Genomic DNA, 25,772 nt, shown 5'->3' with positions numbered 1-25,772 from the left:
TCTGTATATATGCATGCATATATATTTGTCATTTTATATAATTGCTTGTCAGCATTATTTAAGGTGTACCTACTCGCATCTGATGTCAATATAGTCTCTGAAACCGCTGCGCCCAAAGGAAGCAAACAATCTCCCTTTCCAATTGCAGAGGTCACACCCAATAGAGAGGCAAATGTCTCAGTCTCCCAGCCAATGGCGATCCATGGTTTGGAATGTAGGCATGACTTGACTTGCCTGTCAAGATGAGTGCAATGATGTCACTGGAAGATAAGACAGAAAATGCTGATCACTGAGAAGTGTGCGGGACAGGTTTTCTGTGAAGTGGCCACACACTGCGTTCTATCAGTGTGTACACAGTGAGGTGTCACCAACTGTGTTTTACAATGACGGAGCACTCGTACTGCATGTGGCAAAGGTTCCAACCTCCACTATGTCACAAGCAAAATCTAAGAAATGTTTCATGTTTTTGTATACTTTTTTTTCTGTAATGTACAGAGCAGCTTGATCAACTTGTTGCTAAACAGACAACGAAGAAGCAGCCTCCTGTAGGCAAGCTCCCTGTGCTGGGTTGATAGCACCGTGGTTCACCTGATTTGACTCACAATGCTAACTTTCTATCTCTTGCTCTACCTAGAAATATTAAGTTTGCTGATTAGAATGGTGCAGGATGTTGGCATAGCTGCAGTTACTTGCAAGTTTCTGCATTTTGCACATCATAGCAGCTTTGTTCATGCACAGGGAGAAACAAAAATGTTCTATCCTACTAGTAGATACATTAACAGTACTCCTGTGTGCTATTAGTATTCAGGGTAAAGCGGCCATATTGCATGGGGAACGCTGATGAAAACAGGTAGTGGCTGCACAGGTAACAACTAGCTGTTATAACTGCTAGAAAACCTTTTATTTTCAAGACTGCCTCTTACATACTGTGTGTTATTTATGTGTTGTCATGTTCACCTACAAATCAAATCTATCTTAGCTGATAGAATTGTCTATCTGCATCTCTTGAAAGCATTTTTAGCGCAATTTGCTTCTTTTTATAGCTCTCTTCTTCATTTATGATTGTGATGGCTTTTCACACTGTGTACTGTATCAAAATGTTACTTGAAAATTGCTCTCTCGCTCAGCGCAGGTTCTATGCGCCCTGCGAATTTACGGCCCTGCACATTGTATCCATGGCAATCGATGGCGCTGCTTCTCGTCTCATCAAGAAATACAGCTTTGCATCCATCCAGTGTGCAGCAATTTGGCTGGCAGAGTATAATATATTGTGGATGGAAATTTAAGCGCTGACTGCTGGGTTTCTGCTGCCGTTAGATGTGACAGGCAGGAAGAAATCCATTTAAAACCAACCTTCCCCATCTCCTCTTAGTTATAACATTGATATCTGTCATTGAGATGGGCTGACAGGCGTGCACTTTGACATTGCTTAACTGGCTAAACAAACCATGACTTCTTCTCATGTTTGCCTGGAAAGAAATAAAATCGGTGCATGCTGCAAATCTCATTTTTGTTCTTTTCAGGTGTAATAACCTTGTCCCCACTGTTATGTACAATGAAGAGATTGTTTTCATGGCTTTTCTATTATGTTTCCCTTTAGTTGCGCTTTCCCTCAAATGGGCCTTTTTATCCTGTGACACTACAGAGGGGTTTTTGTATGTGTACGCTTCAGTAAAAAGCTGTTCCTCACAGCTGTTTCTTAAAGGCCAACTCTTCCTTCTACGCTCCAGAGAGACTAGTGAAGAGATTTCCTGTACTGTAGTTTTTTGCCTACCTCAATGTCTTCTTACACTTGTTTCTGTTTTTCAGCTCAAATCCCCAATTATTTGGTTCTTCTGGCGAATATGTCAGTGGACTTTGCCACCAAAATTGTAATAGACATGGCAGTTTTTGGGCACCAGTCTGTGATTCATCTTGTCATCAACTATAATTATGATACATTAGCTTTTAGAACCCAGTGGTGGTAATGTTTAGCATGGGGTTCAGAGCCCTCCCATTACTAATTATACCAACTTGTGCATGCCTCACATCAGCAGGTGACGCAGAACAGGGCCGAGTGGTGTCCATGTCTTTCTCCAACTGGTGTGGACGCATGCACGGCCTATTTTATGTAGACCCATATAGAAAACTGTTAGATTTTAAATGTATTGATATTATGTTATAAAGGTCTCTGAGTCATTTTGGTTTAGACATGGTTGCATTGAGGGCAAACAAGGTCAGTTACATCTGTTGTAGGCCATATCTATTCTTAAAGTCCCATGTCAAGGATAGGGGAGGAGATGTTACTTAAATATACATAGCGAGCGTTAGAGCTCATCGCAACCTTCTTTGGAAACGAGCCAATTGTGCTTAGTTAGCTGTTAAACTTGTATAAGAACACATGATGAGCGTAGTAAGTTAGGATTTCCTGGGTCTCCCGGCCCGACAGGAGAGATGGGGGGAGGGATGGGACCCTCTCCCAAGCAAGAGAGATCAAATCATCTTAACATCTATTTCCTCCTCCTGTAACTTTGTGATGCCTACCTGCCATGATGTCTGTAACAACGTAACAATGTAAGCACAAACTGTTTGCTGTCATATCGTTGGGAGAATAAACCATCATATAATGAAGTTATGTCTGAATATTTTGGAACCAAGAGAACGCCTGGAGAAGAGAAGAGGCTTTTGACACATGACACGTGTTAGAGGCATATGTCCATTATGTCCTCTCTGTTCTATCTCTGTCACCTCTTCCCCCTGCCCACCGGCATTTAACAAAAACCATCTCCCTTCAGGCTTGCATATACACAAGTCTTTAAAGATTTCACTGCTATCTCCACTAGCAGCGAGCGCCCATCTTCACCCCCCTTCCTTCTGGGGCCACGTACTCTGGCTCTGTGATTGGCCGGAGTGACGCAACGATCCACCAGTCACGGCATGACCTCCTTTAGAAACGACACGATTGCCTTTTCTAAAGTGCGCCTGCGCTGTTGTCTATGTCACATTGGCGCAAGTCTCTATTGTATATATCTCCTAAACCGTGGAGGTTTATGAGATATTTCCAGCACCTACAGGTAAGCCTTAATCTAGGCTTCCCTGTAGGTAAAAGTAGTTGTACAAGGTGTACAACCACTTTAACAAGCTAAGGACCTGTGTCTAGGGGCTAGTCTTTGCATCACAATGCAGGTTAGAACTAGATCAAATGCATGTTAATGTACACACTACCCAATTGGGGTTAAAGTGTAAGTAGACCCTCCTATAGTGTTCAGCCAAGGAAGCTGCCATCTTTGCCTCTGTTTAATCGACAACTGCCATGATGCTGCACATGTGGTCAGTTTAGACACCAGCTTGACAGTTTGGTTGGAGAGCACAACCAATGGTAGTGTTACATTTCCGTCACATGCTGGAAATGAAACTGTTTCATAGATAGGTTTACTTCCACTTTAAGTAACTCTTTAGCAAACAAAGGACCTGTGTCTATGGACTCTTTTTACAACTTTCTTTTCTCCCCATACAAGTCAAGCTGAATGCAAAAGGGGCTTGATGCAGCTTCGACATACTGTGGGTCAAATGCAGGTAAAATAGGCACATTTCAATAAAAATTAAATGATCTCGGAAGCATCTTGAACCGACTGAAAGTGGAAGGTATCTGAAAGCATGTTGCATTAGGCCTTAAATGTCATTCCTTTGTGATTTAGATCCATTCTAATGCACAAACCAACCATCATCATATTGGGGTTAATTAACTCTTTAGAAAACTAAGGACTTGTCTCTAGGTATTTGTTTGCATCAGAACTTGCTTTTCTTTATCGTACATAACAGGACACAGAGCAGCCATAATAATTACCATATGGGTTATATACCACCTATAGGTAAATGGACACTGGCAAATCAAAAGACAGGAAGTCCCTCTCTATATAACCCCTCCTGTACAGAAAGTACCTCTGTTTTTCACCAGTGTCTTGAAGGCGATGGTCATGACTGTTATGTTCTCCAACAAATGTTGGTCCCAGGAAAAGGGGTTATGTGATCGGATCACTAAAGGCTAAAGTGGATGGTATCCGAGTCTCCGAAAGAAAGAGAGAGGTTTTGCCTGTAATGTGACCCTTTTATCGCTGGACCCTGGATAATGGAACCCTGGTCAGTAAATTTCAAGAAGGTTTTTCCATCAGAGTGCTATTCAGGTCAAGGGTGTGAACCCCAAAACATAAGGTCCATGGGTGACTGAGCCCACCGTGATGGGTAAAGGCTGGATCATTTTCATTATAGCAAGATCCTGCAGTGGGACTGGTAAGTTGACACTTCTGTTTTTTTTTTCTTTTTTAAAGGGGGGGGATGTGCCTTTAAGCATATATATGTTTGTGCACTAAATCCCAGCAGCAGTTTGTCAACCAGATACCAGGTCGGGTGTATTACTAGTTTGCCCACTAGATGGCGATGAGTGATTGAGTGAGTGAGTAACTTGTAGAGCGCAACAAATGCGAACTTAATCGCCTCAAGGCGCTTGAAGTCCAGAGTCGTACCGGTCCTTCAGAAGAGGTGGGTCTTTAGTTTTTTCCTAAAGGCCTGATGGTTTTCCTCCAAGCGGATGGTAGTGGGTAGAGCATTCCAGAGCCGTGGTCCTTGGACCGAAAATCTGCGTTCTCCCTTCGATTTGTAGCGGGATTTAGGAATTTGGAGAAGGTTTTGGTTGGTTGACCGGAGCACGCACTTGGTGACGTAGGGTTTTATTTTCTCGCTTAAGTATTGGGGAGCGTTCCCCTGTATACATTTGTGGGTGAGGCAGAGTGTCTTGAATGTCACCCGGTCCTGAACGGGCAGCCAGTGGAGGGACCTCAAGACTGGCTGATTCCCACGGCTTTTTACCAGTCTGGCTGCCGTGTTCTGGACGACTTGTAGATGTGAAATCTGGTATTTTGGTAGTCCTAGATAGAGGGAATTTCCGTAGTCGAGTCGTGAGTTGATGATAGTTCCAACCACTACTGCTGTGTCCTCTTCCGGGATGAAGGGGATGAGTCTACGTAGCATATGGTGTTATATGTCGGTATGGTTGTAGCATACCTAGCATTTTTTTCCATCCCTCACATGCTGGAGGAGCCGCCGGCAGCGGGCCACAAAGCCAATGATGGTGGTTTAACCATTTTAGCCCCAGACCATTTTGCTGGTCAAAGACCAGGCCACTCTTTGCGATTCTGCCTTGCATTGCTTTAACTGACAATTGCACGTGCGACTTGGCTCCCAAACAAAATAGACGTCCTTTGTTCCCCCCACATAGAGAGCTTTCTTTTGGTGGTATTTGATCACCGCTGTGGTTTTTATTTTTTGCGCTATAAATAAAAATAAAGCAACAATTTTGAAAAAAAATCTATATTTTTTACTTTTTGCTATAATTAATATCCCCCAAAAATATATGAGTTTAGGCCAATACGTATTCTTCTAATTGTTGGTGTTTATTGATCGGTTTGCGCAAAGGTTATAGCGTCTACAAAATAGGGGATAGTTTTATGGCATTTTTATTAATATATTTTTTTACTAGTAATGGTGGCGATCAGCGATTTTTATCGTGGCTGCGACATTATAGCGGACACATCGGACACTTTTGACACATTTTTGGGACCATTGAAATTTTTTTCGGCGATCAGTGCTATAAAAATGCACTGATTACTGTGAAAATGACACTGGCAGTGAAGGGTTACCCACTAGGTGGCGCTGAAGGGGTTAAGTGTGCCTAGGGATGTGTTCTAACTGTAGGGGGAATGGGCTTACTGTGATACGACAGTGATCGCAGCTTCCGATTACAGGAAGCTGTGTACACTGTCCTGTCATTAGGATGACTGGGGAAATGCTTGTTTACATCAGCATTTCCCCCTTCTTCCTCACTGTGACACGATCATGGGTATACCCGCGGGCATCGAGTCAGCAGGAACTGCAGTCGGAGTCACAGAGCTTGGGGCAGGCGTGCGCGTGTCCACAATGCCACGATCTTAAAGGGGACATATATATATCTTATATATGTATCTTCCTCTTTTGGGGGAAAGATTCAGGGGGGCAGCAGCCTATCCCCCCAGCGCAGGTTTTATCTTTTATTATATATATACGTCCTTCTGCCTGTCCGTGCCATGCTGTCGACGTATATAGTCGCGCGCTGGTCGGCAAGCAGTTAAAGAGAAAGGTCCCACCCTTTTGTGTAAAGACACACTCTACCAGGAGTATAAGTGCCTCATGGGCAATGCATCATCAAGTGTTTATAGCTCAGATTTGCAAGGCGGCTACTTGGTCCTCAGTGCATACCTTCACTAAGTTTTATCAGGTGGATGTTAAGGCTCGAAATGGGGCTGAGTTTGGCTGCAGGGTGCTGCAAGCGGCGGTATAGGCACTTTGGTCTGAAGATGGTCTTTGTGATTTCTGTCTCCCTCCCCTCAAGGACATTGCTTTAAAACATCCCAGATAGTAATTGTTTTGGCTGCTCTGTGTCCCGTGATGTACAATAAAGAAAATTGGAATTTTTCTACATTTTACCTGTAAATACTTTTCTTGGAGTACATCACGCTACACAGAGGTCCCTCTCCTCTTCTGTGATCTTCATTGTTTGCTACAAACCTGAGGTACTTTCATTATGGTATGGGTTATACAGAGTGGGACTTCCTGTCTCTTGATTTGCCATTGTCCATTCACCTATAGGTGGTATATAACCCAGATAGTAATTATTATGGCTGTCCTGTGATGTACTCCCAAGATAAGTATTTTACAGGTAACATGGAGGAAAAATCACATTTTCTCCCCAAACAAGTCAAAAACAGGTTGATGCAGGCAGCTTAAAAGTAGGCTTATAATTCAAGGGCACTTTTAATAATGAGATTCCATTCACACCCCTAATATTGTATTGCACTGAATTGTCAAATCTCTCTCTTGTTACTGTATGTGTTAGCATTTAGATTTATAACAAATTTAATAAAAAAAAAACACACATTTGACATTTTTACACATACCTTGGACCAGCCTTTTTCAACCAGGGTGGCTTGAGGTTTCTTCAGGGGCACTTAGCAAAATGCCTAAAAAATGCCAAAAAATTGTATACAAGCCGATATGTGAATGAAGGCTGCCTTTTAGTTACACAAAGCCACAGGTTTTTATTGTGCACCATTATGACCTTCTAGCTGCCGACATCCTAATGACCAATGGCACCTTCAGTTATTATGGAGGATGTCAGTCGCCTGCATAGCATCCTTGTTTGACCCTCCCCTGCCTCTCTCCATCAGCTTTGGGGGTCACATTAAGGCTGCATTCACACCTAGGCATAGGCGATTTGCGGCGTTTTTTACCGCGACAAATTGAATCGTTTTTTACCGCGATTTGCAGCGACAAAACGCAGCGTTTTTTACCGCGGTTTTGTACAGGTCATTGGTACCAATGGAAAACGCCCAAGCCGCCAGATTTGTGCGTCAAAAGGGTCCAGGACTTGTTTGAAATTCAGGCGTTCGGCGTTCGTTCTGCGTTTTGCGTTGGAGATGTGAACCATCTCCATAGAGAATAATGTTATTTTTCCCCTCTAGCGTCTTTGAGCGTCGCGCTTCAGGCGACAAAACGCTCAGGTGTGAATGCAGCCTAACTGAGTGATGAAAAAGAGAAACATTGGAATACTAGTCAGAACCAGTTTGCAAAAATGTATTTGCTTTGGAAGAATAAATCCCTTTTAACGTTGGGTGTCCTACTTGTGTGGATCTTGCTGCATTATGTAAAACTATAAGAATAGTTTTTACATTTTAGAATGGGGTGCCTTGAGGTGTCCATAATTTTCAAAAGAGTGCCTCAAGATTGTTCATAATTTGTAAAGGGTGCTTTGACTGAAAAAAGGTTGAGAAACACTGCCTTGGACTATATAAAACAAATTTGCATTGTGCTGTTAAGTTACCTGCCAAGTCTTTCTCCCAGTAGAAAATAATCACTAAACTTATTTGTCTATCCTTCTCTGAACATTACTTATATATTCCTATAAATCCAGAAACCTATCTGTATCCAAATGTATTATTAAAAAGTGTGACAGTTTGTAAAGTATCAGCTTTATTAAACCAAATAGACAGGGACTTTATCCAGTGCTGTGTCATCAACAAGAATTATTAGAAATGGAATCCAGTGGGACCTCTTTAGATTCTACAATAAATAGTGCAATGTTTGCCCAGCTTTAGAACCAGGCATAGGCTAAAACAGAATGATATGCAACTTTGTCTGCTCCTTGACTTAATTTATCTAAAGAGTTAGTTCACCAACTCAATAAAGCTTGGTTGTTGAGCAAAAAAAAAGTTCATCCTTTCAGAAAAAATTAAAAGGTGAACTTACACCACACACACGTTTATACGTGATTAGCTCTCAGTGCCAACGCAGTCCATATTAAAATCCTTCCCCTTTTTCTTCTTCTTTCCATAGGGCTTCCAGGATGGATCAGAAGGATTCTGATTGGTCAGCACCTGCGTGTGGCCAATTTGACCAATCAGAATTGCTCTTATCTGTCCCTGAATCCTTACAGACAGAAGAAATCCATAGATTACTACATCGGCTGCATGGGCACTGACAGCTAATCACCCAGGTAGGTATGTGCAGCAGAGACCGAGAGCAAAGATGAATGTAGCTGCTTCCCACACAGGGCTCCCTAGTTGCTATGAAGCCAATGGCTGCCAGCTTTATAGTGACAGATGATTTATCACCAGGGCACGTTCCTCTGCCAGCTAAAAGATTCCCCAACTGACAGATGAAAGTAAACATAAGGGCAGGGATGCTGAATGACATAATTTTTTCAAATATGGCAATGGTCATATTTAGACAGTGTTGTCACCAGCACCCCTTATCCTCATATGCATGCTCTTAATTTTCAGCTTGCTTGTGCTGTGGACCATTATGCTGTGACATCAAATGTATGTCTAAAACAGCAAAATAGAGCAAATTGGAATTCTGTTCTTTGTACTGAGTCTATCTGTTTTGAAATTGCCTTTACTTGGCTTCGCTCCCTAAACATTGCATGTAGGCACTGTGGAGTAATTCAACCTTAAACGTTACAGCAGAAAGGCAAAACTTTTAAGTAAGGGAGGGTTATAACCAGGGCTCAAGTCCTGCGGGAACGCGTGGGAACGGAGTCCCTGCACTTTTTTCACAGCAGGAATGCAGTTCCCTTTGCAGGACTAGAGCAGCCGAGCCGCCCGAGCCAATTCTTCACTAAGCGGCGATGCCCAGCTCGAGTCACTGTCGGGCAGGCGAATCTTAGTAATCCTAAATTCTTTCTAAATCCCGCGATAACTCGTGGCAGACCTCCTCAATGTCTCCTGGGAACAATGACAAAAGCTCCCAGGAGACATTGCAGCATCAAGGAAGTGATGGAATACCCGCACACTACCCGATAAATCCATATACTGGAAGCGGCCAGTAACATAAAGGATTACTAAGGTACAGTGGATCGAAAAAAAAAAAAACATGCGGTTTAGTAATTATGCATATGAGCGTATCATTTTTTTTTGGTGGGGGAGTGGATCATGGGTGGGAGTTCCCATACTTTTTTTCCCCAGGACTTGACCCCTGGTTATAACCCATTATCTGTTTGTTTTCCTATCCCTGTCCCATTAGGGAGTTTTTTCTTCACTTTCTGTCCCATAATCAAAACAGAAAGTATGGGGAAATCCCTTCAAAGTAGAGGAATCCTTAGTTGTCACCAGGTTCACTAGAACTATTGTTACCATTGGAAGATTTCCCCTCTATTCTTATTCTGGTGACAACCCAAAATGTGTGATTTTCTTTCACTTTCACTATTGGTGATAATGGTAAGGACAGGACAGATAGAAAGGATACATCTCCCTAATGGGACAACCACCCCCTAAAATCTGCACTGATAGAGCCCTCAAGTGTCCTAAAACGTCATGGTAGTGCAAAGCTATAGTTTGCTCAGGCACTTAAGCACTACCTTGAGGGGGGCAGTAGGGTTATACCGAGCTCCCCCAAATCTAGTCATCCAGGCTTTGATGGAATTCTATAGTGTGTGTTGTCAAAAGGTATTTTTTCGGTACCATAATGTGCCTTCTACACAATGCTTGCCTTAGTTTGTATTACTTGCAGGCAGAACAAGTTTAGAAATGTATTAACGTACTGAGAATTTGGCACATTCCTGTTCTTCAGTGTGCAGGTATATTTAGTTCATATTCTTTGCAAATAGCGTTAATGCAGAGGGTCTAGATCGTGTGCCTGGATAATAACAGCCTACAGAAAAACAAAGAAAGCGCCCCGTTAATGTTGATTTAAGCCTGATTGCCAATTGCATTGATGGAAGTGAATTCCTCTCAAGCTCGTGATCCAGCACCATGGAGAATATAATTGTCGATTGAGTTTTTAATGAATACCTCCAGAAAAGAAACCTCCATTTTCTCCCCTTTGTCCAGATCTTATATTCAGGCTCTTGAATTCCTACTGGAGGAAGGAGACATTTTCTTCAGGGGTCGGCGGTTTTATTTTGAGGAGCTCAGATGTCACTGAAATGAAAGCAATATATTTGTTTGGCTTTGGTCCAGCGATTCTTTTCTCCCTGTGCTTTTTTAACAAAGCACACCACATTTGCCATCTCACTGAATTTCTATTTTTGTAGGCTCCTCTATAATTAAATAGCTGCAGTATTTCATTTTCCTCTTCACATCTCATTTGGTAATATCATTCATTGCAGCTGTTATAAAGAGTCTATCTGGGAGTTCTTATTCTGCTCTTAAAGTGGCTCTTGCATCATTGCTACAAAATACATTAAGAAATATTGGACAGCCCTCGTCATGTTCTGTGCACTGGATGTAATTGGTATTTTAAAGAGCAATTTAAAGTGTACCTGGTTTTCTATTGCAGCAAATTGCTGCTAGGGAAGTGGCAACACAGGTGGGTAGTCTATTTTTATTTTTTACAGGTATTTTATATAGTGTCGTCAATTTACTCAGTGCTTTACATATTATACATTCACATCAGTCCCTGCCCTCAAGGAGCTTACAATCTAAGGGTCCCTAACTCACATTCATACATACACATACTATGTCCAATTTAGACAAGAGCCAATTAACCTATCAGCATGTCTTTTGAGTGTGAGAGGAAACCAGAGTTTCCAGAGGAAACCTGCACAGGGAGAACATTTAAACTCCAGGTAGGTAGTGCCGTGTTTGGGATTCGAACTGACAACCCTATTTTTGCTAGGCGGAAGGGCTAACCACTTAGCCACTGTGCTGCTATTTTATTTACAGGTCTATACATTTGACAAAAAAGAGGGACAAAATTGATCCAACCTCTAAAGCATTGCATTTGTTACAACAGTATAATGTGGTGCTAAAAAAAGGCATTTGTGGGTTTAAGCAATCGTGGTCACTATGATATTACAAGATGCTGAAAACCAGATACATATAAGGGACAATTAACATAATTATGTTGAGAACCTAGCATATTCCCAGTGCAAAGTCTAGGCAATTTGTTTCCTATGGTATCGGCTCACACGGATTTCCCTTTTTCAGTGTAGAGGATTTCCACTTCTTCAGGAGTGGATGCAAGATGAGTATCTGCAAAAAACATATAGATACCAATGTAGTATGCTGATTAACTCAGCTGCAGTATCAGCATGTGGTGTTGCAAATTGAGGGCTTCCAGGGATGTGTCTGTCCCGGGAGCTCTGACAGTGGCCTGTGGAAACCCACACGTGCAAACCCCCAAACACATTAGAGGGACGTGGCCTGGGAGGAGGCATAGCCAAAGCCTTTTTGACACACTTAGAACCAGGCGACTTTCCAGCATGCACTTCCACTTTTTCATTTTCATAGTTTTGTGTCCAGGCAAGACAGGCCCTTAAGAAACTAGCAACCAACGAAGTTAGAATCACCAGGTAATCTTTATGAAGCCTGGAGTGGTGCTTTGGGTTTATTGAGTCTCAGGGGAAAAAAAGAACATTAATGCTGCCACCACAACTAAGGATAGATAAGTTTATGATATATAAACCTTTTTGCTTATGGGTTTAGATATGCTTTCAATTAATTTTTCATGTGATTTTTCGCGTTTTTACATGCCTGCTTTGCAATGTTACAGTATAGATTTGTTTATTAGCCTCAGGAGTAGATTAGCTAATGCAAGATGATTAGATAATATTTAAGCCACATAAGGAATGCATGGGACAGTTCTTGCCGTCGCTCTTAAATCCCAGCTCAACATCAGACATCTGTAAGCACTCTTGATGCTCACCATCCACCAAGTATGTGCCAACATCACACATATGCTTTCATGTGATTCCACCACCCAACTGATGCTTATTTAAAGCTATCAGAAGGCCTACAGATGCAGGTTAGTGTGTGGATTATCATGGATCTCCCATCAGCTATCACTTCAGTTTTTTTTTACAAGGAAAGCTGTGTGTTTACCAGGTCTAACAGCAGCTTACTTTTGACTCCAGCATCTGAATATTCCTAAAAGATCTGTTTGACAGAATTGAGTTCATCTGGTTTCCATGAAGATTTTTTGGGAGGACTAAATACACATCAATTAATATTTTCTGTGAGAATTCTTCATCTAACACCACCTGGTTATTTGACCAGGGCTATAACTTTAGGCGTAAGATTTGATGGTAGGTGGTTTGCTGTGTTCCCCACATGGCTTCTTGCAAACTGCAGACAGGACTTCTTTTGTCTTTCTTCTTGCCACTCTTCCATAAAGGCCAGATTTGTGGAGTGCACAACTAATAGTTGTCCTGTGGACAGATTCTACCACCTGAGGTGTGGATCTCTGCAGCTCCTCCAAAGTTACCATGGGCCTCTTGGCTGCTTCTCTGATTAATGCTCTCCTTGCCTGGCCTGTCAGTTTAGGTGGATGGACGTTTCTTGGTAGGTTTGCAAGATACTCTTTCAATTTTCGGAGGATAGATTGAACAGTGCTCTGTGACATGTTCAAAGCTTGGGATATTTTTTAATAACCTAATTCAAACAAATCTCTGAGGGCTTCACAAAATAGCTGTATTGATACTGAGATTAAATTACACACAAGTGGATTATATTAACTAATTAGGTGACATCTGAAGGCAATTGGTTCCACTAGAGTTGTTGAGGGTATTAGGGGGCAGAATACAAATGCACGCCACACTGTTCAGATATGTATTTGTAAACAATTTGGAAAACCATTTATCATTTTCCTTCCACAATTATGTGCCACTTTGTGCTAGTCTACCACATAAAATCCCAATTAAATACATTAAAGTTTTTGGTTGCAACATGACAAAATGTGGAAGATTTGCAGGGGTATGAATTGGCACTGTGAGAAACCTCATATCCAAAGCCACAGCACTGGTCAGCTGATTGCTATTTATTACAGATAAAAGCTAAGGTTGTATTCTGTTTCCACAACTTTTTCATTATATCACAGACTCGGTAATAAAATAACTGTGAGCTAATTTTATTTTTTAGGTATGCTTAAAAAAAATGGAAAAACAATATTTTTCTTCATCTAGCAAAGACATGTTTCTATTGTACACAATTGAATCTAATAAGCTGTATTATACAGGCTGTGCTTTTCTTTAGCTTTTGTTTCCAGTAACACTTTCTTCCTATATCTGCATAACATTTTTTTTTTCTGCTGAAAAGCTGGTTCTTGTAAAGTCTTATTATGAAGTGATAATTAACAAAGCTATTAATAAAATAATATTGGCATACCTGAAGCAACAGAAGACTGATGTAAGATTCTGGTCCCCTTTGTTTTAACCTTCCACATGACTTAAAGAAAAGTTAACAAGGTCTTTAAAAAGTTATTAAAAGAAACAGAGATCAATTGTGAACGGAGCAGTAAATCTGTTTTCATGAAGTTTATTTTTGTAATTTATTTCATTAATTATTGATGAAGCTGTACAAATTACATTTCACAAGGACTCTTTCTAAAAATGTAGCAATGAGCTATTAAACTTAAAGTCAATTTAATTTAATTTTAATTTCTAGCAATCCGGACCAATAATCAGCATGCCTTTCCTTTACACACTATTGCCCTGCAGCCTGAATTGATTTATCTAGGTAACTGTTTTAGTGGGCTGTAACGGTGACACTGCATTAAATGATAGTGGTTGTTCACTCAGGGGCGGACTGACAACTCATGGTGCCCCCAGGCAGTAGGAGATTATGAGGCCCGCGGGCAATAGGAGATTTTGGGACCCCCAGGCAATAGGAGATTATGGGGGACACACAATATACACACACAATATACACACACAGTATACATACACACACTGAAAAGGTACTGGAGAGGCGGGGCAGCTATAATCTTGGGATTTTTAGATCAAAAGGATGTTGGTAAGGGACATTTCGGGGACAGATGTAAAAAACACTTCGATTTTGACATACTGTCCCTGGTTTTACTGAGGCTGACAACCCTGATGGGGCCCTCAGGCAGTGCCCAGTCCACCCCTGTGTCCACTTATAAACATACTGCATCACTGCATGTGCGATGGAGGTGACTTCAGAACCTCCTCAAATCCATTCACCACCCATAGAAACTGATTGACAGCACAGTTACCTCCATGTTTCATGCTTACTGAGTATATTGCAGAGCCAATTTTCTCCTGGTGTCATCATATTACCAAATAAAACCTTGGCACCAATCCCACCCCCTAAGCAATATGTTTTGAAATGGGAAGCAGGACATTAAGATCATGTGACCTGGAATTAGAGAACATTATTAGAGAACATTTTTATGGTATCTTTACAAATTATTTGTTTGCTAAAGTGCTATAAAGGGTCAGTTTTCTACTTAGTAATGACCTAAAGAAGAGTGGTGTAGCTGTGAACTTTAGAGATGCTAAACACACACTGTTTAATTTACATTTTCCCTTCTATTTCTGTATGTGGATGATGACACTGTAATTATTTTTATATAAAAAAACATCTGAGTACCTTTTTCCTAATTGATATACAGCTGTCACATGAGAACCAGCTCTTTCTCAGAGTGAAACTAAATAAATACTATCAACTAACAGTTTTAAATTGGCATAAAATACATTTTTTTTTCAATTAAATCTTTATTATTTTGTGGAAATAACATGGCGTGGGTAGATTTCTGCCAGTCACAAGCTGTGTCACTCCCCTCCAGCCTGTCTTGGAATAAGTGGGAGGTTAAGCCTCCATTAATCTACATGTAATATCCAGCCCCATTGTATTTAGCTGGTTAGTGTGGGCATGGAGGAGAAGCAAAGGGAGTGGGCTGTCATTTACCACTGTGTATATGCCCACATGTGTGACTCTGTAGTCACGTGGGCTGCTCTGATGAAATATGAGGAAAATGCTCAGCATAGAAACTCATTGAAAACTGAGCATGTGCAGAGTTGCACACCACAGCTGCAATCTCCCTAGTTGAATCTGTGCCTTAGTCTAATTATATTTCTAGTGTTGTTGTTTGGCTTTACAATGCTGGGCTGCAGTTCATAGTGTCATGGCCGATCGAGTCCCATATGTCTGTGTATTGCTTCAGTTAGCTGGTTCTTGTGCACCAAGAGGAAAGGACAGCTTTTCATTCCAGGTCGCACAGCTTCCAATGTATGCCTCGTCATTCCCTCTTTATTGCATTACAAATGTGAGAGCGCTAATAAGATGAAACGGATCATCTCCTAGCTGTATACGTGAGCTCATGTAATTAATGTGTAGTTCTCATCTGCACCAGTCTGAGATACCAAGGGATTGTGGGGTATGCTGTTTTTTCACATGAAGTTTCAGGTCTCACACTGCAGAGGTCTTGCAATAATCTGTGCAGTGCTGTGCCGCAATATTTTAGTACAAACAAATGTACTCTACTATAGGTAGTGTGTGCAGGGCAACAGCTGACACCATAAAACTACATGATCTTATGCAGGTGAAAAACACAAGGTGCAGGCAAGAATGTTTACCATGCCTTTGACAGTTTCAGCCAAGAGTTGCCATCCTACGTTTATTTAACTATCTGCTAGAAATTTCGTAGGTATGCTGATAAATGAAAAACTTTACCAATAATTTCCTATGCCTGCCCACATTTTGTGAAAATATTGCTATGTGTGGTGCAAATACAGGCGCTTCTGTCTTCTGACTGGTCTGTTAGTCTGCTCGCCACGTGTGGTTTCTATTACAACTCTTTTGTCCTTGCATAGTTACATTTATACCTACATTTTATGTGATATTCTTACTTTTTTTTTTTACTTTTTTTTTTTCATCATTTGAATTACCAGGAGTAATAACTAACTGAAACAGGAAGCAGTATGTCCGCTAGACACATAATTTGGTTTGCATAATGTATGATGATAGAATGACCCGCCATTACTTTGAACTAAGAACAATGTCTTTCCATCTCTCCAATGCGGATCTAGCTGCCTATTATTTCAGTATAACTTCCACATATACCATGTTTAATAATTTAATTTCACACCTGAAACTTTTTTACTGAGGTAACTCTGCTCAAAGGTTTCTGTATTTATCATTGGACTGGCTTGGCCTTGAAAGTGCCCTTCATTAATAACCTATTTAAATGCAGGCTGTGCATGCAGAAAAAAGTAAATGGAATTAATTAGGTCTTTCAATGTAGAACTATTTTCACATTTTTAAATCTGCAAATGAACCAGTGAAGTGTTTCGTTTTTATTTCCCATCCAGTCTACTCTGCTGGCTGGGTTTTGTTTTACCAAGGTAGAACTTGGGTGTAAAGGGTCAGAAAAACGCTCTTGCCACCTGTTAACATCGTCTTCTATATCAGGATCCACAAAACTTGATTGGAAGTGTTTAGTTTTTCTTTGAGGTATCTCCCATTAGGAGTGCACACACTGTTCATATCTCATATGCCTGTGTATATCTTCTTATCCACTACTGCATCTGCTCAAAGATGTTGAGAGGGAAAATGAAGCGCTAAATCAGAGGTCACTTATACTTTCAGGCCCACACAATGGGCGTAATGTCTGATTAATTCTGAAAAAAAATGAACTGATTTCCTTTATCAGGATATCAAATTCTGACTTTCAGGTTTCTTTAGATGCATAGATTGACCGTTTGTTCCTAAGCTCTTTCAGCTTGATTTCACTGTCATATACCTATGCTGAAGTCATTTGTGCCGCCACTAGTATTTTTTAACATAGCTTCTCTTCCCTCTCTCTTTCCATTTTTAGAAGAAGCACATGTTAAAGCTTTTACTAAATTGTATAGTACATAACTCCTTGTGGTTTGTGCATGTAATCGTAGAATGATCCATTTTAGTTTCCCTTCTGCCACTGTTAATTTCTAGTCAACTATATATGATGTAGAGTGACACTAAACAATATCCTTACTCTCCAGAAATAATCAATACACATTTACTACCTAATAGTCCTGTAATTTATTTTTGTCAGCGTTTAAAAAAAATAAAAAAATTGTTGAATACCGCTTAAAGAGTACATACATAGAATTTCCCTTTAAACCAGAGTCTATAAAGAAATCCTTCCTGGTCTATAAACATACCAGAGCAGTACTCGCTTCCCATGTGTTCCAGCACCACAACCTCCATGAATCTCTAAGGCATTCATCATTTGCAGAATTGTCAGATGTCTTTATGGGTCCCTTTTATAGGATAGTTTAAGACGTTTTCTGAGTACCCGGGGGTCCTAACCCAGGCATGGTTAGGTGTTCCAGGTTAGTCCAGTTAGAGAGGAAAGGACTTATTTTCAGTTCTCCCAGGATTGATGGTCCTCATGTTGGACCTAGAATTTGGCATTAACCTGACTGCAAGGGAGTCTTGAAAAGGAGCAGAGAGGAGTCAGCACCTGTCTGAGGTGGAGTGGAGTAGTTCAAAGCTGTGACTATTTGGAGACTGAAACACTGTTTTTCTGCACTCCTGCAGACTTACTTTGTTGCACTACTGAAGCAGATGGGTACCTTAAGCCCAAGTGTGGGACTGGTATATTGGCAATTAGCAATGTCTGTCTGCCATTTCTCTTACTGAAGAAAGCTTTTCCTTTTTGCTTATTTTGAGACACAAATAAAAGACTGTTTACTTTAACAAGTGGCAGGCTGGTGATCCCAGCCTTTCCATATTATAGTATAAATTTACTTGTATAACATTTATGCCTTAAAGTGGATATCTGGGAAAAAGAAAAAAAAAACATGCACGTTTTCCAATGTTATTTTTCTCTGTTGATGCGGCCGGAAATCCAATGTCCTGTTTGAGATAAAAACAGCCTAAACTGCACTGGACTACAGAACACGTCACCGTTTGCTCCTTTACATAAAATAAGGTGACTTTCTGTAGTCCAGATAGGGAGAACTGAATCAGGGTTGCCAACACTAAAGAAAGAGGATCAATCAGCGCAAAAAAACTATCCCTAAATATGTAGCAGCTGTAGCACTCAAGATCAATATATAAACTCCTGGGTAAAATTCACAAAATAAGGCAGTGAAGTGCTAGAAAAAACAAATTACTAAAATTCATACATATGCTTCATAAAATGCAATCTAAAAAAGATTATCCAAAATCAGGGAGATCAATCCATTCATCAACATTGAAGATTAAGAAGCAGGAACGGGTTTCCAAAACTGCATAGGATTTTAATGCAACATAAGCTGTTCTCTCAGTCCAAACATTATGTTAGGAGTTTAATAGATTTTTAGCAGATCAACAGGGTTTTTGTTTTGAACTTGCAGTATATAAAAAAAGTGGATACATGTGCATGTAATGCATGCATATATTGTTGTTTTTTTTATTTTACTTTTTCACGGAGATGCACTTTAAAATTTCCCAAAGTAAAGTGAAGATACAGTGTGAAAACTGATGTTCCTAAAAAGATACTCTCATTTTGCTCATTTAGGGCAAATGGACAGCTCTAACCATCCCCCCATCCCCCCAGATGCTGATTGAACTACACTCCCACACTAAGTGAATGGGATCTCCAGGTTTTAGGGAACACATGACCTGCCCTGTTGACCTGTTTAATAGTGCTCAAGCCTGAGCAGCCAATCACCAGGCCCAAATGTGACAAGGGAATGTGGTTGTGTAAGTATACATACCACTATGCACTATCACTTATTGTTTTTTTAGCAGTTGTTTGGTAGTGTTCAGCTTTAACTAAAACCATAATGATATAGTATTTTTCTGTGATTTTACTCTTCAACCACATGCCCATATAAGATAAAATATTTTGTATACATATCAGGTGTCAGTGTATGTTGCCTTTAGATACCATAGCATCAGTATTTTTGCTGTCTTCAGATAGAGAACTGAAAGCTTATAATATCCAACTGCTTAGTTTTCTTAACTGGAAGTCCTTTTTCAATGGCCATATATGTATATTAGTCCCGGTGATCATTTCTATGTTTTTCCTTTAAAAATTATTTACAAAAGATTTATTTGTAACACATGTAATTACAATTTGATAACACTGCACCCAATTAATGTGAAATTGGTGTCGGTAAAATAAAACATAAAAGTAAATGTGAACAAAAGCAGCTACTCAAAACTCCAATTGACATAAATCGAAACACTATATATGAGAACGCTCTATATCCATACAAAAAAGCTGAATGTGAAAAAAAAATTGTCCCTTTATAAACAATAGGTGTCCAAATGTGATGAAGTGTAGAGATTTGCTTTATAAATTACAATGACCACTGTACTATTCCCTCATGGAAAAGCACTCACAAAATATCCAGATCATAGGAAGGTCACAATAAGCATATTTTCTTGGTCAAGCTTGTAAAGACTCCCATGCCGATCCAATCCTAACATATACTCTTTAAATGTTGTAACTAGTGTATTCGATTTGCCTCAAAACTTTGAACTGTGCACCAAGAAAAAAAAAATCCCATAGGTTAATAATGTTGATATTAGGGCAAAACATCAGAAAGAAAGCCACTCACATTTAGAAAGCGCATCAGTAGCTAGTAGTTTTCAATAATCCCATGCAGACTCTCATACGCCATCCAGTCTGATCAGACCGATCTTATATGTTACTGGTACTGATTCCTCAGATGTCATGACCAAGAATGACATCTTGGCTCACATGAATGAATACCCCAAAAAAAAACTTGCATAGAATAGTAGCGTTATGCCGCGTACACACGATCGGTTCATCTGATGAAACCGGTCCGATGGACTGTTTTCATCGAACGAACCGATCGTGTGTGGGCCCCATCGTTTTTTTTCCCATCAGTGAAAAAACTTAGAACCTGTTTTAAAATTATCTGATGGTTAAAAAACCGATAGAAAAAAACGATCATCTGTGGGCAAGTCCATTGGTTAAAAATCCACGCATGCTCAGAATCAAGTCTACGCATGCTCGGAAGCATTGAACTTCATTTTTCTCAGCATGTCATAGTGCAGGGATATGCAATTAGTGGACCTCCAGCTGTTGCAAAACTACAAGTCCCATCATACCTCTGCCTCTGGGAGTCATGCTTATGGCTGTCAGAGTCTTGCTATGCCTCATGGGACTTGTAGTTCTGCAACAGCTGGAGGTCCGCTAATTACATATCCCTGCCATAGTGTTTTACGTCACCGCGTTCTGACACAAACAGATTTTTAACTGATGGTGTATAGGCAAGACTGATGAAAGTCAGCTTCATCAGATATCTGATGAAAAAATCCATCGGTCCGTTTTCATCGGAGGAACCGATCGTGTGTACGTGGCATTACTGTTAAGGCAGAAGGGTCTAAAACTAAACCACTCGCATTTATAAAGTGCATTAGTGGCCCTATACTTCTAATAACTTTGAGATCTAACCATTGGATAGCTTCTGAATGTAAAGTCATACATTGGGGGACATCCACAGCTCTCACTATCAGTATCCTCCATTGGTAAAACACACAACCAAAGCCGATTAAAGCCGTCACTTGAATCAGATCTTAATGCTGAAACAGCTGGTATATCCTTCTCAGCTCAAACGGTTGTTAAGCATTTGGAGAAAAGAGAAAAAATGCTTCCATAGAGTAACATATTATTAAAGGGCACATAAGACTCCCTGCTGTCAGGATACAATACCACACGTGTGTGAATGGGGAAATCGGCAAAAAATATTTCGCTCAACCCGCTGCTTGAACAAGAAAAAAAAATAATCCTGTATGGCCAGCCTCAACCAAGTATTACTTAGAGGTTATCCGACAGCTATATCTTGATATTGGAGTAAACAGGTAAGAATGGTGGATTGTAGGTTTGAATTTTCAGCCTACATTAGAACTTAACTTGCAAACATTTTTTGGGTGATGTGGACGCTATCACGATTTGCACTATCTGCCTTTCTTTTCCATTTTTATGAAATTACCTTCCAAAGGGGGACTTATATGCTCAAGCATAGCTATACATTAGAAATAATGAAAAAGGATAAAAACATAAAATGTTTTATTATTGTTTATCTTGTAAGGATGTTAAATGTATTGTCTTTTTTATTTTTTTTTCAGTGTGTTGATGCAATCTGTACACTGTTATTGGAACACTCAATGATATTGACATCACTGAAGCTGTTTATAGAGAGCGGTGATGCCACTCTGCAATCAAAAGCATTGGAGCTTTTATGTGTAGTTACCAAGGTATGTCCAGCATATACATCCTGTCCGTCTTTTATTGCCTGTATTTTTATTTCTTTGAAGAGATAATATAATACCATATATAATAACATATCATGTTGTTCGTTTTTTTTTACTTCAGGAGTATATGATGAGTCTTTTGACTAAAATGCCATTTTATGTTGAATAATTTTTTTTTATTTTTTTTTAAACAGTACAGATCAAGTAGAAAAAACATAAATATCTCCAGTTCTGATGATATATCAAATAAAATAGGGCGTATATGCACAACACTCAGAGTACAAACGTAACCATAGGTAGAAATGAAATAATCTCTGTTACAATCTCCATTTAAAGACTATCACATAAACCGCTAAAATGAGTAATATAAACCAATCGAGTACAGAAAAATAACCATTAAAAACTCTGTGTACACGGTAGAAATGCCCTCATCTAGGGCATTTCAGGAAATTTTGGCAGTAGCATTGGATTAGGTAGGTAATGCAACCAACTATCACAGAAAACAAATTGGAAAGGGTATTGAGAACAAGAAAGTGAGGCAAAAAAAAAAGGGGGGGTCAAGTAGTCACCATTAGAGGCTCCCAGAAACATCTGACATCTCAGACCTTAACCGCAAAAAAGGCGTCACAGGAATATCTAAAATTAGATCATACCGTCCAGATAAGGTTGTATGATTCAGACTTATCGTCATTTTATGCAAACATACGTTCAACACTGTCAATCCAAGCCATTTCACGATACCATTCGGACAAAAGGGTGCCGCAGCCCACTGCCAATACCTATCGATTACAGAGTGGGCCGCTGTAAGGTGATGCCAGATTAAGCTCTTTTTAATCTGTTTATAGGCACCTGGCAGCATTGATAACACAGAAATCTGGGGTTCATTTGGGAATTTTATCTTTTACCAGTTTATCATATAAGCATACATTTTTTTATCCCAAAAAGGGATAATTTTCCAGCCAGTACCCCAAATAGGAGTCATACTGACAGTAGCCTGCAAACATTGCCAGCATGTATCCAGAATGGAAGGATTCATCCTATGCAAGAGTGGGGGGGGGCAGCAATACCACCTAGAAAGAATATGGTAATTGTGCTCTTGCGCATAGGAAGAGATTGACAGCTTGTATATAAGTGCCATTGTTTTGTCCATATCATCTGGCTCAACCTGTAGTTTCCGTACTCATTTCGCTAGAAATGGAGGTGAGAGTGGGTATGACTCCCTCAGCATGATCTGATACATTTGAAATAAAGAGTAGTCCGGCCTAGCCGATTGTGACAGCAAGAATTCAAAATCAGTGGAAGGTCACGTCAGAGAGTCTGAAGGACCATGTGCCCATGTAGTGTTTCAATTGCATCGTATTCTAGCCAAGCAGCTGCAGGTTTATGATGAGATGAGAGTATCCTCAAAAGGAGAATGAGAGTCTAACCCTTGAGGGTTTGGCACAGCAAAGGGCTGTCCTGTCGAAAAAGGGGCAAGACCAAACAATGGGGTCATAGGACTCAGTACAGAAGAAATCGGACCCCTACCGAGATCAGTTTTCCTAATCTGGAGCGTTGCATGTACTGTGAGGGGCAATAGGTCTTTCAGGAGGCGATGGATAAGTTCAGTCCAGCTCAGGGAAGTAGCCTCTGAAGAGAAGAGATAATTTTACAGTCGACTCCATAATTTAGTGCATGTGCCGTGGTACCAATCAACTAGCCTAATCAAAGAGGCCGCATGTAAAGCAACAGATGAGGTAAAGCTACCCCTCCCTTGTTCTTCAGTAGGGACAGGATCATCTGTCGAATCTTAGGTTTCTTATGGTGCCAAGTGAAGACCCGAATAGCTTTAGTTAGAGGTTAAAGAAGCCTGGATTCGGGGGGAGCTGGGGTAGCTTGAAAAGTATACAGCAATTTTGGTAGAATATGCATTTTAACATTTTAGTTTTCATCGTCTGAATTGTTTAGTTTTAGTCGTGTTTTTAGTTGACTAAAATAGTGTTAATGATTGAGGAAATTAACACACTGGATGCAAGGATAAACTGGAAGACTTACACTGATACTTGGAGGCATCACAATGTGTGACTGTCAGTTCAGGCACATTTTACAAAAGGCCTTGACTGTGATAGATTTCTACTGTTTTTACTCCTTAAATTGATTCTTTTTTTTTTATCCTTTGACTGAGTTTGACCCAGGAAAATGGCATAGAAACCCGTTTTAAAGTGTGGCAATTAATTATATGTGATTTCTTCCATCTTCCATCACTTTTCCTTTACATTTTTTTTTTTAACCACTTTTGCAAAATGTTTGCATTTAGCATTCATACTTTTATCATGTAAAGTAAACATTTAGTGCTGAAATATAGACATTTTCAATATTAAGGGCCAACTTAGTTTTGGATTGATAACTTTGGAAGCATAAACACTTTTATCAACCCATGGGTGGATTACAGCTTACTTCCTCTTCTCTCTGATAGCTTGTGACACCAGAATAAGAAACAAGGGGAGTCATTTTTCACAGGATAGGAAGTCACAGACAGTAATAATCACCTGAGGATCAACCCTTCCTCATTTTACTTAAAAAAATATGTGTTTTGTTGTAGTATGCGCAAAGTGCAAAAGATCCAGTATACTTCATACAGCAGCACACTATGCTTTGCGGGTGCTAAGGTGAAATGACCGTTGGCACGCTATATAAAGTCCAACATTTATTTGTGACTAATGAAGCAACGATTCAAGGCCACTAAAGCTGTCTATACACTGTGCAAAATTTACTTGGATGGTGGCCCAGTCAGCCCCTCCAGCCGGATGTCTTTTAAATAAAAAATTAAGGAGCAAAGCAAACATTTGTTGGTCAAACAGCCACTGCATCCAATCAGATGCAGCCACTGTTTAGGTATTCTGGCAGCTGGTAGCACGGACAGGGGATAGAGGGTAACCTATAAATCTCTTGCTTATGCAAAAGTGACTGCAGGCGGTTCTAAGTGACTTTGACATGTTGCTTCATTGGTGAGGAATAAATGTTTCACTAATGAAGCAACTATTACCAGCACACTTTGAACTATGGTGTGCTGGTGATAGTATATACTTTGTTGCAGTGAAGAGATTTCCAATCAGTTTCTGTCCTGGAAGAAAGAAAGTTACCGCACCAGGTGGATTGTGTTAGGATGATCAGTATGGTCTCAGGAGATCAAGGGTGCTGGCAATGCACAAGGCAACAAACGGAAAAATAAAATATGAACAGCCGCACTCCAAAAAACCTTGATGGTTGTCTTTATTTAAAAAAGGAAAAATGCACTACAAGTCACAGCACACTACATGGGAGTTAAACAGCTGATTTGTTTCGCACTATAAATTGGTGCTTATTCAGTTCCTGTCCTGATAGGAAGTTAGGGAAATGGTCCCCAGTACGTGTTTTACAGAAATGTTGTCAGTGGTGTGTTCAAATAAAGAAAAGACAAACTCCTAACTAAAAATAAAGCTTTGTACAGTTGAAGTGAGCCGGGCGATGGCATAAACAAGGACAATTCTTCTATTGATATCTGTATGGTATGTACACATTTGCATCCATTTCTGAAGATGTACTCAAAGCTGGAAATAAACTTTTAAAGATGCCTAGAAGTGAAGTTTCACCAGGTGAAGGAGGGATGTGATTACATTTAGAAGAGTCACAAGTTATTTAATGCTCTTGTTTTACATGCTCTTCACGCCTTAAGATTCTTGGAATCTATTAGACGTATGTAGGCGCTTCCTAAGACTCATTAGCTTTTATTTTTCACAATCATTATGTTCATTGATTGAAGACACCTGCATTTCCTTCCTTGTTGACACATCTCTGTGTTTGTGATTAAAGCAGCTTGAAATAGTTACATGAGTCAGTATCTGGGGACATTTAGAAATCTTGTGGAGGCAGACGACCTGGAAACAATTTTTCTCCTTTTTTTCACTTTGCAATATGACAAAACATTGGCAATAATGTCTAAGTAGCATGGGGTATAGTATGTGTACACCCCTCTACCAACAATGTGTTTACCTTAAAAAAACAAACAAAAAAAATCTGAGAAAAACAAAAAAAATATTTGTTGAGCTGACACAAGTTTGGGCACCCCCGGTAAAAATTTGTATTAATGTGCATAACGAAGCCAAGGAAAGATGGGACAATCTCCAAAAGGCATCAAATTACAGATTAGACATTCTTATAATATGTCAAAAAAGTTAGATTTTATTTCCATCATTTACACTTTCAAAATTACAGAAAACAAAAAAATGGCATCTGCAAAAGTTTGGG

General features: G+C 40.0%; 1 protein-coding gene across 1 annotated transcript in view; it reads left to right on the top strand.

Moving 5' to 3' along the window:
* NBAS (NBAS subunit of NRZ tethering complex) overlaps positions 1–25,772 on the top strand; it is a 975,710-nt gene that overhangs the window by 916,042 nt on the left and 33,896 nt on the right. Inside the window, exon 51 of the mRNA XM_040348578.1 lies at positions 21,381–21,509. Coding sequence (XP_040204512.1) covers positions 21,381–21,509 — 129 coding nt within the window. The remainder of the gene's footprint in view (positions 1–21,380; positions 21,510–25,772) is intronic.

Source organism: Rana temporaria, chromosome 4 (genome assembly GCF_905171775.1).
Source record: "Rana temporaria chromosome 4, aRanTem1.1, whole genome shotgun sequence".
NCBI lineage: Eukaryota > Metazoa > Chordata > Amphibia > Anura > Ranidae > Rana > Rana temporaria.
Note: the sequence above shows the minus strand (reverse complement) of the source record. Positions and strands in the feature narration are given on the sequence as shown.